At 34.6% G+C, this 13,277-nt stretch overlaps 3 protein-coding genes across 4 annotated transcripts; all 3 read right to left on the bottom strand.

Moving 5' to 3' along the window:
* Positions 1 to 182: 182 nt before the first annotated feature.
* On the bottom strand, positions 183 to 638 carry LOC132169131 (early nodulin-75-like). The gene has a single exon (XM_059580214.1). It carries the CDS (start codon positions 636 to 638, stop codon positions 183 to 185), a length of 456 nt encoding a protein of 151 aa, XP_059436197.1.
* A 1,854-nt stretch (positions 639 to 2,492) lies between these two features.
* Positions 2,493 to 2,966, bottom strand: LOC132169130 (repetitive proline-rich cell wall protein 2-like). Its single transcript, XM_059580213.1, has one exon. It carries the CDS (start codon positions 2,964 to 2,966, stop codon positions 2,493 to 2,495), a length of 474 nt encoding a protein of 157 aa, XP_059436196.1.
* Positions 2,967 to 4,594: 1,628 nt separating this feature from the next.
* On the bottom strand, positions 4,595 to 8,785 carry LOC132171393 (thiamine pyrophosphokinase 1). Of its 2 annotated transcripts, none has more exons than XM_059582701.1 (6): positions 8,598 to 8,785; positions 8,365 to 8,461; positions 6,633 to 6,705; positions 6,321 to 6,422; positions 5,863 to 6,112; positions 4,595 to 5,248 (listed from the first exon to the last, which is right to left on the bottom strand). In XM_059582701.1, exons 1-6 carry the CDS (start codon positions 8,728 to 8,730, stop codon positions 5,130 to 5,132), a joined length of 774 nt encoding a protein of 257 aa, XP_059438684.1. In that variant the 5' UTR covers positions 8,731 to 8,785; the 3' UTR covers positions 4,595 to 5,129. The 2 variants fall into 2 exon arrangements, with proteins under 2 accessions (XP_059438684.1, XP_059438685.1); XM_059582702.1 differs by having other exon boundaries at positions 8,365 to 8,466; positions 8,598 to 8,676.
* Positions 8,786 to 13,277: the final 4,492 nt, after the last annotated feature.

Below are 13,277 nucleotides of genomic sequence, written 5' to 3'. Positions count from 1 at the left end.
ATATTATAGATAGCTATAAAATAGTCAAGATGGCACTCATTGCTTAGTTTAAAGTATAAAAATTCAGCAGCTACAAGCATAACAAGAGTCTAATGACCAGAGAAATTAATCCTCTGTAGCTAGCTAGTAATAATGATGAAGCATAATGAGCTCTTATTTCTTTTGATGGGTTGTGGTGCAGACTAGTTAGGTGGCTGCCCCTTCCCGTATGGTGTTGGAGGAGGCAAAACCTTCCGGGGTGGTTTGTGAGGATCTTGACCATTTTCCAGTGGAGGGTGTCCGTGTCCATGTCCATAAGGTGGCGATGGCAGGTGCTTTTTGTGTTTTGGTTCTGGCTTCTCTGCCTCAGGAGTAGCAGGTTTGTACTCCAGGGTTGATGGCTTGTGTTTGTGCTTGTGCTCGTGCTCCAGGGGTTCCTTCTCCACCGGCGGAGATTTGCTGGTTTTGGGAGGTAGAGTTGGTGGCTCGTGCTCGGGGCTTGGCTGCTCTTCTTTAGGAGGTTGATAAACTGGGGTTGGTGGCTTGCTCACCGGAGGAGGATTGTAGACAGGAGATGGTGGCTTCTGGTAGTCGGCATTGGAGGCAGTGGTGAGAGCCACCAAGACAAGAAGCAAGACAAGTAGGTGTGTGTTAGACATCTTTGGCAATTGGGTCTCGATGATTCAAAACTAGAGCAATGGCTCCCCATTTTATAGTGATTTTGGGGCCTTCGTAGGCAATATAAAATAGGGAGAAATTTTCTTTTCCTTTGTTTTTTATTTTTCTTTTCAAACCTCATTGACATTCTTAAATATTCTTAAAGTTATTTATAGGAATCTCAACTACCTAAGCCTTGTCCTTTTGCATTTGCAGAATATAGTTACTCAGATTATGTTTGTTGGTGAACTATTTTCATTTGGAACAACAAAGGAGGTTTCTCATGAGGGCAACACAACTCAGAGCTATGTCCTTCCTCAGTACACTCCTCAACTTTATTAACAGAGTAAGAGGCATTACTTGGGGAGTATATCTGTTGTAAAGCCTCCCTCAAGGCAAGCAATATGGAGCTTTCATCAGAAAACAAATATTTTTCCTTTTTGCAGGAGTTACATGATCAATTTTATTTATTTATATACTAAGTGTAGTTAACTATAGTTAGTATATATATATATATATATATATAGAGAGAGAGAGAGAGAGAGAGAGAGATTTTTTCATATTAAACTATACTACCTATGATGACATTAAATACTTTATATACTAATACTATGAAGTTAGTATTAACTAGTATAATAGTATTATTATATCCTAATATAATTAGTTAATTAATAATTAATATGTTATATTGTTATAGGCTTAGAGCACTAGCAGTAACATCTCTTAAATTTTCTTTAAATTTAGGAAACCAAACTCCACAATAACGTCCATTTTCCTTTCCCTATACCATTTAAATATTCTTAAAATAACAATAAAAAATGTATAGATGGTGATCTATTATGGTCTTGCCTGATTTTCCTGTCAAGGTTTATTAGTTGTGCATGAAAGAATGGGACTGTCATCTGCTGCTACTGCCACTGAAGCCATCAAATTTTGCATATTTGATTTGAGAAGGGGACAACAAGAAGGCTAGGGCAGGAGCTGGTCAAGATTTTGTTTTTCTTTCCTGCTCATTTGCCCTTTTCAACACAGCTTTCCGTCATAGGGCTGAGTGAAAGACTTATAACGTTTACAAGGTTGAAATTAGTACTCCCTTTGTTTCACAAAGCTCAACCAAATGGGCTCCTTCAATTGCTAGAATTCTCTATTCTTTTCTACGCAGAATTTTCTCTCCAGAGGCTGCTTGTGAGGTAATATAGAAGCAGAGAGGTACTCTTTTGTCTTCTACTTTTATTCTTTTTTATACTTTCTTTGGTTGTTTATCAAAAAATTAAAAAAAAAAAAAATTATCATATCTACTTTATGGCTTGATAAATTAGTAACTATTATCGTATATTGATGGGCAATATGCATCTTAATTTACCAATAAATAAAAATGTATAGGTGGTGATCTGTTATGGCCTTGATCTGCCTCCTTGTATTTAAATTTTCTGCATCCCAAATTGTATGCTTTTCCTTCTATCTAAAATCACATCCATTTAGTTCCCTTTTTGTTGCTTATGATTTTGCACTCAAATCTAAGGCTTTGAACCAAATCTGTAAACCTTAGTATGTTGTCTTAGACCTTAGTATAAATCGTTTGATATTTATGCAGATAGAGCTTGAGTCATTTCTCCCTAGGAATGTTCCATTGTTGGTATGTGAAAAGACATAGCCGCATTGGTAAAAGGAAATTTATATTATAGATAGCTATAAAAACACTGAAGAGAGCATTCACTACAAGCAGAACAACAGTCCAATGACCTGAGAAATCCTCACTACTCACTAGTAATGCTGAAGCATAATGAGTAGTGATAAATTTACTCTTATTTCTATTGAACTAATTATGGATAGGTGTTGATGCCTTGTGGTGCAAACTAGGCGCCATTTTTAGGTGGCTTCCCCTTCCCATATGGTGTTGGAGGAGGCAAAACCTTTCGGGGTGGTTTGTGAGGATCTTGACCATTTTCCAGTGGAGGGTGTCCCGGAAAGTGACCATAAGTTGGTGATGGCAGGTGCTTTGGTGGTGGTGGTTTGTGTTCTGGGAGTGGCTTCTCTGCCTTTGGAGTAGGAGGTTTGTACACTGGAGGTTGCTTCTCAACCGGTGGCTTGTATGCAGGTGGAGAGTTTCCGGTTTTGGGAGGTAGAGTTGGTGGCTTGTGTTCTGTGGGTGGCTTGGTCACCGGAGGAGGCTTGTAAACAGGAGTTGGTGGCTTGTAAATTGGAACCGGTGGCTTGGTCACCGGAGGATGATTGTAGATAGGAGATGGTGGCTTCTGGTAGTCGGCATTGGAGGCAATGGTGAGAGTCACCAGGGCAAGAAGCAAGACAAGCAAGTGTGTGTTGGACATCTTTGGCAATTGGGTCCTGATGATTCAAAACTAGAGCAACGGCTCCCCATTTTATAGTGATTTTGGGTCTTCGTCGGCAGTGTAATTGGTCTCAAAAGTCTTTCATTTCTTTCTAGTTTTCACACGTAATTGGTGAGATTAGATGTACTTCATTTTATAAATTTAGGTGACATTGGGGTCCATTTTGGGACCCTTGAGTTGAAAAGTTGGAAATTTGAGAGGTAACATTATAAATAACTATTTCTTTTGGGTATGGAATAAAGTTGGGTATTACAACTTTTATTATAAGCGTTTTGCTTATAAACTTGTATGATAGTTTATAATTGGTAAAATAATACAGTGTATATGGTTGATAAGTCAATGACTAAGTACTAGTTAAATTGCTTACTTAATCATATTCACCAATTATGGACGGCCATGTCAAATTTGTAATGCTAGAAAGCTCATAATAATTAAAGTGTGGCATTTAGTTTAATTAGGCACAGATTAAGGTGTTCAATAATATATTTCAAATAAAAAATTATTTGTAGAATCATAAATTGATTTTATTCATGCTGAGAGAAATAATTAAGAAACAGTTTTAATTGAAGGTTCTTAAAAAACAAAGTTTTCTTCTAAACTGAGTTGAAAAAAATTTCTCCAACTTAGTCCATAAAAATGATGCGTCACTCTTTATGTGTCGAACACATGCTTTTTAAATAAAATTTCTTCCAACTTTATCTTTGCAATTTTATGTTTTTTTAGAAAAAAAAAAAAAAAAAAACACGTGCAATGAATGATTTTGGGTAAAATCAAAAGAGTCGGTGGTAATTTATTTATTTATTTTATGATTTAATTGGTCCCTGGTTAGGATTTGGGCACGGACAAGTACACCTGTCCTTTTCCAAGATTTTGCACTTTCTTGGTTTCTCATGTAGATGGGTGGCGGTGCACGAACAGCGAGGAATGGTAGTATGTGTCCTCTGTCCACCCTTGACAAAATTAGCTCAATCATTTAGGTGGGTGAACATTATTTTAATATAGTCTACTAAACTGATATTTATATAAAAATTACATTTTAATATATATATATAAAAAAAAAATCAGTTGGACTTAAGGACTATTTGATGGTAGCAGAAGCCAAATAAATAAAGTAAATAAGTAAAAAGAAAGGTAAAAGAAAAAAAAGTATTGTAAAACCCGAAATCGCAACAATGAAGGAATCGAGGCGATAAATTAGGTTTTCTTTAAGCCTAATATTTATGTTGTTATAGCAATGACATGATTATTTCAAATGGAGACCATCCATCATATTCCTCTTTGAAAACTTTTGCTTCAAATAATAGTATTGGTTTTGGTATTTGTGCAAATGAAAGAGGCAATAATTGACTTGTTAAAAAAAAAAAAAAAGGAAAGAGAAATCATATTTTCCTTTGTTTTTTATTTTTCTTTTCAAACCGCATGGACTCATATTTTTAGTTGCACTCTATCTATGAATCCGTTCTTCCAATTCTGTATATTAAATTGATATTTACTTTTAAAATACATGATTCTTGCATTATATTTTTAAAAATACATATAATAATCACATGTCGTAAAGACATGTCAGTATAATAAACTAAATATGCTTTGTTCTTTAGGTACACCACTTCTATCAAAGTGAATTCACGCCAAGGCTTTGGCATCTCATTGCCTATTCCATTTGACTAGTAATCTAACAAAACTTATGAAGAATAAAATCATTTCGGGAATATTCGAATATAGATAAATAATACAAAATCATAAAATCAAGAGTAATACTAGAGACCATATTTTTATCCTCTTTTTATTCTCTTAAAGCTGATTTGACTTTCAAAATCACTATTAAATTTAAGATGAATCATATTTGAATTTTGATTCAATGGTGATTTGAAAGCCACATCAGCTTTATAAGGATAAAAAAAAAAAAAAAAATGATGGTCCCTAACATTACTCCAAAATCAAATGCAAGAAGAAAAGGGAGATATTGTTACACACTGTGCCCTATTAATTACAAATATCAAATCCAATTAGAAATTAGGATACTTCCTACAGACGTTCACCTGGACATCAATAATTGAAGGTGACACCACTTGCAATATTATATATGTAGGCTAAAACTTGTAGAAAAACTGCCACTTTTGCACCTCTCAAAAGCAATATCCACTACTGCTTTTTAATGGAGATCGTCCAAAGAAGATCTGAATCAGATCGCACTGTTATTTTTTCTTCTTTGACAATATTTGATGTGCTTATTAATCCACCAAAACTCATTTCCATGTTATCTGGAATAGACATTACAGATTCACAGTGCATCAGACGGGTGTAGCAAATCACATAATTAAAGAGGAAAGGAATTTTAATAATAATAATAATCATAATAAAGTGAAACACCAATGAGACCATCAACAGAATAATAACACACCCATTGCGCAAATGGACAATCTATCACCCTCGATATGTGAGAAATTATTGGGGTGAGTGGAAGAGTAATGGAAAGTGGGTTCAATTAGGGTAGTCTTTAGCAAAAAGGCGAAAGTATTAACAAATAACTAAAAGCTCAAAATTTTACTTCTATGTTAAAGCACCATCTAAAATGTTTTGCCAAACAAACCCCATGTGCCTACTCAAAAACAAGACCGTGCTAATTATGCATAAGAGGATTTCATGCCACAAATCATCATTCTGGGGCCATGCCATCCAGTCATTCCAACATAAATGAGGCATGTCAGCCAACGCCCCCCTTCTTGATCATTAGTCAAATATGTATTTATGCAAGATGTCAAGTGCAGAAAATTGGCGATCAGACCATCAAAGCCAAGAAAGGAGTTATTTCTGTTAAAGCTTGGTAAATGAAAGAGACAACTCAAACAGTATTATGTGATTGTAATACGCTTACCAAGATCCCACTGGAGTCCGGTGGTTGTAGTGCTTTTGGATGGCATACCAATCGGAACGAGTCCACAATGCGGACCCTCAACAGAGGGTTGAATATGGATCTCATGACAGTGAGTTCTTGGAAGAAGGTGAATGAGACAGTCATCAGATAAAAGAATTATTCGCATGCTTGAAAAGCGGCATAAAACATTGATGTTTCCAATCTCGTGGTCAAACCGCCCACCAAGTGCTCCAGCAACAAGAATGCATATCTGGAATTAAATCAAGAATTACAACGCGAAATTGAGCATGCATGCTGGTGACTAACTCAGTTGCAGACCATCTGGCACAATAAATTTGTACTAACCAGTTCCTAATCAGAAGGTGCAAGAACAAATGCCAATGGTTCCACAAATGAAATTTTAGTATACACAGACAGATTCAAGATAACTCGAGCAGAGAAGATTTTATCTAACTTACATTTGACTTATCGATGTCTGATGTGAAATCGCGTATATATTCTATGCATTTATGTAGATCTGTGGTGTCCTGATCTTGAGATTCATCCACTACCTCAGTTCCCTGAATTCAGTGAAAAAATACAGACATCCTGAGAATGGCTCCAGAGTACTGCATATGTTAAAACCAAATGGCAATAACACCACAATAACATATACTGCAGAGATCATCTTTGTGAAGGTTTTATCTGGGTCACAAGTTCCAAAATTGAACAGAAATGCCACAACAGGATCAGTTGAAGGGGTTTCACAGGAAGTAAAGAAAGCAAGTTACCAGGTTTGCATAAAAGCCTAGTACATCTTCTCGGACAGAATCCATGTCACCTTTGATAACTTCTGGCTTGTACCTGGCACAAATGTTGGAAGTTAGAGTTATTTAACACACCAGCATTAGTTTAGAAACCATGCTTCCAAGAACTAAACTAAGAAACCAGCATCTCTATGGCTTTCAAAATAAGATAATACGCTAATATAATGCACACAAAAAGCTCTATCTTGTGCAGTATAATCTGCAGCGACTTTTAATTTCTTATGAGCCCAAACAATGGATTCAATAAGTTCTTTCCAATAACTACGTGGCTTCAGATTCCCACAATGCCACTCAGTGGGTTTAAGGCTAGAGGAGCAAAATTGATATAGTTATTTCAAATTAGCACACAACACTGCCAGAGCTCTTCCTCAAATGGCACTTCCTTCCCCCATACAAATGAGATGGAGGGTGAGGTTGCGGATTCAAAAAGCTAAGCGCACGCATAAATTTCAAATAATTAAAAAAGAAAAGAAAAAAAAAAAAAAAAAAAGCACATAACACCTAATGACTAGAATATCTGTTTTTTTGACTGTCCCAAGAGCATCAGGGAACACTACCAAAAAATAAAAAACCACATATCGGCTATGAGAAACAGAAAGCTTGAAATATAAAAGTATGGTGCATATGTACAGAACCAGGTAATGCAGCATAAAAATATTTCTAGCTTTTATACAGCAACTTCAGTTACCACAAGCAGGATGCATCTTTCTTTTTTTCTTTGGTAATTGACAGTAGGATTCATGATGCTATGATCTGAAATAAGCCCTAACTTCATATAACTACCATAAACTAAACAAGGAAGCCCTTTGAGAAGTTCATGCCACACTGCTCCGAAGGATTGGCACCATGTGACTAAGAATAAAAGAATAAAGCAACAAAAGCCACAAATCGCTTGACGTGTTCAAGTCCAGATATTTCCTGGTGGTAGTAGTATCATGTATCCTTTTACACACTTCAGCATTTTCCAATGACTTGAAATTGGTAGTAAATTCCAGTGCCTCTATAAACCCATTCAAAATGTTCTTTAAGACAGATGGAATTTTCATAGAACTCTTGCTTACACCCCAAATACAACATATCACTCTCAGCTTTTCTTCTTAATTCTGTGCCATCAATTACAACAGCCACCATAGAATTATCACTTACATGTTTCAAAACCGATCCGAACCATTCCTAAAGTTGAAAAACTCTCGAAGTTATAATTTCCATACTATAAATTACATGTTTGATCTAAACGCAACTTCTTAAAAATTACTTAATGATTAAATTCATTATTTTCTATTAACTTAAAATTTTAGAATTTAACATGGTAGCAGGGCTGCAGGGGACAACTTTCCGAGTTCAAATCTTATCTTTATAATTTCCCCATTTAGTTTAATTAAATATTTTATGTGGATTACTTATCGAAAAAGAGTTGCCACGGGTGAGGCACTTTATAATATTAAATAAATGATTAAATTACCTTTCCTTTTAGAAGCTTTTCAGATAATAGGATGATTTAACACTTAAAAGGACTTGATTGCAATTTTCTAAACCTCATGTATTTTGCAAGGACTAAACTAATCAGCACAAGATAAATAGAAGCAGAATTTGAAGCATATCATCAAAAGCACGAAATTTGATCAACAAGATAATTTCCCAACGAAAAGAAATAAATACAGTAAAATTTTTAAAAAATAAAAAATAAAAAGCAAACCTGCTTCGAACATCGGAAGGGTCTTCATGAGGAAAGAGCAGAGGCATTTCATCGTAGACGCGGTTCGCGCCGCCATCAGCGCAGAGATGGAGGTGTGCTGCTCTAAACAAACGCATGCACGCACCGGATTATTTCTCAGAGCTTTCAAAATCGCCAATCGAAACCCAAACAAGGCCAGAAAAAAGGAAAAGAAAACAACGCAAAACAGAGAGCGAAGGGTGCAGGATAAGTACCGTGCTTCCACAGCAGAGGAGTGAATCTCGGGAGGCGTTGGTTAAGCACGACCAGTGCGTACGTTAGCGAGGGGCGGTGGTCGGGCGGGATTGTGGGTAAAAGGAAGGCCGACGAATGGGACATAAGCTCCATCGCTAACGTGCGCCTTTCGGTAACAAAAACTAATTCCACAGAGAGAGAGAGAGCGAGAGAGCGAGAGCGAAGGCCTAAGCTTCTTTGTTTCGTTATTTATTACTGCAATGGAGGGAAGAGAATGACGTGTCATGATCACTCGAAGTCTCGAAGTACCTAAAAAAGTCTTTTTTTTTTTTTTTTTTTTGGTAAGAAAAAAGTCTATTTTCAATCATGAATTTAAAAAATAAAAAATAAAAAAATTGACATGCTTGTATCTTTATTTTTTGAGAGCTCCAACCATAAATTTCATCGTAATAATACTCATTTTATAGCTTCTAATTATTATGTGACACATTATCAATTTAAGAAAAATGTAAAAAATAAAAGTGAGAACAATCACATCAAATAAAAGAAAAAAAATCAATAGTTGGCAGACCTAGGCTAGACCCACGGCTTGGGTCTGGCTGGCGATGAACGCCTCAAATCTCGCCGGCCACGACCTGCCTTAAAACTCGTTTCTAATGCCTCAAAACCCGTTTCTAATGCCCCAAAACCTGTTTTTAATACCTCAAAACCCATTTCTAATACCTTAAAACTCGTTTTTTTTATTCAAAACTAAAACCTAAAGGTAGAAAATTAACTTTTTATGAATTTTATCACCCTAAAATCTAGTGTATTTTGGTCCAACTTATTTTTATGCACTTTTTATGTTTTTGCTTATGTGTTGGTTATTAATTGGAGGCTGTAAAAGAGGTGTTATCAGGATGGTTCTGATCAAAAGTTTTCTCTTATTTTTTTTAAATAAATATATTAATAAATAATTTAAAATACAGAAGAAAAAAAAATCATATCACATCACACTCATTTTGAACCGCCAGATATGTTGTATTTTAAGTGACTTTTTTCTTTTATTATTTAAAATTAATTGACATAAAAAAATCAATTAAGCGTTAACACATGTCAAATGAAAGTAATGACTATATTCTAGGAATAATTGTTATATTCTATAAATCTATTCCGCAAACTAAAAGGCCGGTTTATTTAAAGAATAATGATCCTTTGACAAAATCTCTTTATTGTTGTATGTTCGATTTAAGATTTTCTAAAATTTTAAGGTACTTTATTATGTATAGTTCTTAAAATGTAGTTATTATTTTTAAATTAAATAGATGAGATTTTGCCACCTCAATATTTATTACAAGTATCAACTCAAAACTTACCACATTTATCAATTTTGTATTTATCATAAATTAATAACATTTTAAAAATTACAAATGTTTAGCAAATAAAATTTCATCTTTTTTTTTTTTTTCTGAGGAAATAAAATTTCATCTATTTGTTGTATTTGCTAAATAAATGTGATAATCATGAGAGAAATGACTAACCGTAGCACTACTTAATATGGGGAAAATGATGACATATGGCACAATAGAAAAGTATTAGTATCAAACTATCAATCATGACATTGACTCATTGACCACAGAAGCTTTGTAACCAATTAAATTAAATAAGCTGCTTGGTAGGTGGGAAAATATCAGAAGATATTTCCTTGCTTTTATTATAATGAAAACTATAATTTTTTTTTTTTGAGCAAATGAAAACCATAATTAAGTGGTCAAACTTCCACCTATATTCAATGTCTACCAAATTTTAAAAAATGAGAATTAAGAGACTTGTTATGGTCCTACTAATTTAACGGTTGATTTTAATAAAATAAATAACCGTTAAAATATCCATTATATTTATACCTATATATTTATGAAAATATGATTATGCCCTTAATTTTTTTTTTAAAAAAAATAAAGAATTCCTAATTATGGGTCTCTTCTCATTATGGTTTTTTTTATGTGCTACATAGGTATTATACTATTATTGTCGTTTTTAGAAAGCTCAATTTCGATGCCATCCATCTTCGGCTGTGTCTTTTTTTCGGTTTTTGACTGGGCTCTTCGGTAGTACTTTTCAAAGCTCGATTTACTTCCCTCCATCATACCCACCTCGACATGAGCCCCGCCACCGCGCTCACTGGCTCCGCCCGCTTCCAACGGCACCATCAACATCTTTTTTGGGCTACCACGCACCGATGCGTGGTCTATTGCACTCTGGCCAGATTCTTCCGGCAAACTTCCTTTGGTGCTTGTGGGCTTTTTATGTCTTTTGTGCTCTGACTAGAATCTTTTGGCAGCTTCCCTCCACTCCTCATTCTGATGTTGCTGCTGGTTTGTGGGTTTTAGTTGCTTTGTTTTTTTTCTTGTATTTTCATGTATGTTTTGTTGTCCTAGCCTTTGAGTTGAAGACGTAAATAATTTTATAACTTTCAAGTCTAGAAGAGAATAGTTTGGGTGTGAGTCTTTTGCTCATGCCTGAAAAATGTGTTACCTTTGCCCCGGAAGGAGTCTGCTAAAGCATATTTGTTTTATAAGTTGAAGATTGGGCAAGGTTTGCGAATGTTTAACGTCATAGATAGGATTTCAATTTAAGATCTATATGTTTTTGACCTTTATGACTGTGTAATTTTTTAACTTTGACTATGATATTCGATATATATATATATATATATATATATATATATATATATCTTTTACTCTACAGTTTACCTTATTAACTTATTTTTACACAAAAGATAAAAATATTAAATAAAGAATGGTCACAAAGTTGGTTGTATATTAATTTTGTTTGGGAAAAGCAATTGACATTACATGACATATTGGACTTGGGAGACAACCAAAAAAGCATTTGCCAAAAGGCAAAAGTTGTAGAAACGAAACCTTTGCATACTATTTATATATATTTTGATGCCAACGCTAATAGAAGTTGTAAGAAACCTTTGCATACTATTTATTATCGATTGATGCCAACGCTAATAAAGTTGCACCAACTTTTCACGTGTGATGTTTTCATGCTGATTGTCTTCGATAGCAATCATGTGTCTTGTCGGATGTCATGTTACAGAACAGAGCCCAAGCTGCTTTTCCAAATCATGAAAATGGTTTCTTGGTTCCTCAAAGCCGGTGGCCAAAACATGAAGTAATTTCAGTCGGAGCGAAAATAAAATAATAACAGGTAACTTTACTTGCACTCTATGAGATTAGGCGTCTTTTGCAAATATCATCGTAATGTTTAAAGTCTCTCACTTTGGTATATCGAACTTTCGTTTCGTTTCAGTTATCCAATTCCGTTAGGATTTTCTGTTAAATCTTAACGGAGAGGTATGAAATTCTGAAATTCTTAAAATACCCTTATCTTTTATTTAAAAAAAAAAAGAAAAACTCTTGACCCATGGGTCTAATCCACCTGTATTGAAATTGACACATCATATTATTATTATTATAATATTAAAAAAAAAATTTTTAAAAAAAAAAAAAAGAAAGAAAAAGACAGTGGGTGGGTCATCAACGGAGGGTCACTTGTGACCCACCGTGGGTCACCACCTGTCGTGGGTCACAACTTGTGACTCACCGTAGGTCACTTGTGGGTCACTTTTTTTCTTTTATTTTTTCTTTAAAAAAAAATATAATAATAATAATAATAATAATAATAATAATAATAATATTTTTTTTTAATTTAAAAATAAGGGTAAATTTGGAATTTTAAAAATTTTTAGGAGTATAAAGGTCTTTTGCTTATTTAACCGTTTGATTTTTCTGCAATATCTAACAGTAGAGAAGTATTTGGAATGAAACAAATTTCGATACACCAAAGTGAGAGACTTTGAACATTAAGGGGTATTTGCGAAAGGAGCGTAAGTTCATAAGGGGTAAGTGAAGTTTCCCCAATAATAAAACATAATAATAAATTTTTTTTGTTCTTTTTATATATTATATTTTTATTATAATATGATAAATACAATCAAAAAGTAAATTACACTACAATATATGTATCACAAAAAGCATATCTATCTGACTTCATAAATATATGTCAAATTGATATATCAGTTAACATGTAGGCACTAATACAAAAATAAAGGAAAATACAAAATATAAAGTGCCCATACTAACTAAGATGTGCCTCTTAAATGTTTATAGACACTTGACACTATTTTAAATAGGTTAGAAGATATTGAGAATAACTTCTATAAGGTCTTGGCACAAACCAAGACCTTTGTGCCTACCAATAAAAGGTTGAAACTTCAGCTTGGAACAAGATAACAAAATGAGAACAAAACACCGGATCATACCAAATTTAAATCTTAAAAAAACTTTTTATCTACTTTTCACATTATCCATCCATCACGCCACCGCCGCTGCCGCTGCACCACTACCCATGCCGGCAATTTATCCTCTCACTCTCTCTCTCACACACACGCACATCTATACCCCAAGCAACACCACCCACCACGCCGCCACTGCCGCTGCCAACTAGATGCCAGATGTCACCACCCATGCCGATAAGTTATCTATCTCTCTCTCTCTCTCATCAACCGCCCAGGCCGCTGGATCTCTTAGCTTCCTCTCTTTCTCCGTATCTACCGTTCAACCATTAATACATTAATGCCCAACTATGAGATCTCCTCAATTTCACACTACCATGCCCACCACAATAAGCTTAAACCAAAACCGCCATGA

This window comes from Corylus avellana, chromosome ca2 (assembly GCF_901000735.1).
Source record: "Corylus avellana chromosome ca2, CavTom2PMs-1.0".
Lineage (NCBI taxonomy): Eukaryota > Viridiplantae > Streptophyta > Magnoliopsida > Fagales > Betulaceae > Corylus > Corylus avellana.
Note: the sequence above shows the minus strand (reverse complement) of the source record. Positions and strands in the feature narration are given on the sequence as shown.

Excerpts from the sequence above, each read along its gene's own strand:
- LOC132169130 (XM_059580213.1), bottom strand. The coding sequence starts at position 2,966 with ATGTCCAACACACACTTGCTTGTCTTGCTTCTTGCCCTGGTGACTCTC.
- LOC132169131 (XM_059580214.1), bottom strand. The coding sequence starts at position 638 with ATGTCTAACACACACCTACTTGTCTTGCTTCTTGTCTTGGTGGCTCTC.
- LOC132171393 (XM_059582701.1), bottom strand. The coding sequence starts at position 8,730 with ATGGAGCTTATGTCCCATTCGTCGGCCTTCCTTTTACCCACAATCCCG. Across the intron at positions 8,462-8,597 it reads TCCTCTGCTGTGGAAGCACG|CACACCTCCATCTCTGCGCT; the intron begins GTACTTATCCTG and ends TGTTTAGAGCAG. Across the intron at positions 5,249-5,862 it reads CGGACTCCAGTGGGATCTTG|ATAACATGGAAATGAGTTTT; the intron begins GTAAGCGTATTA and ends TGTCTATTCCAG.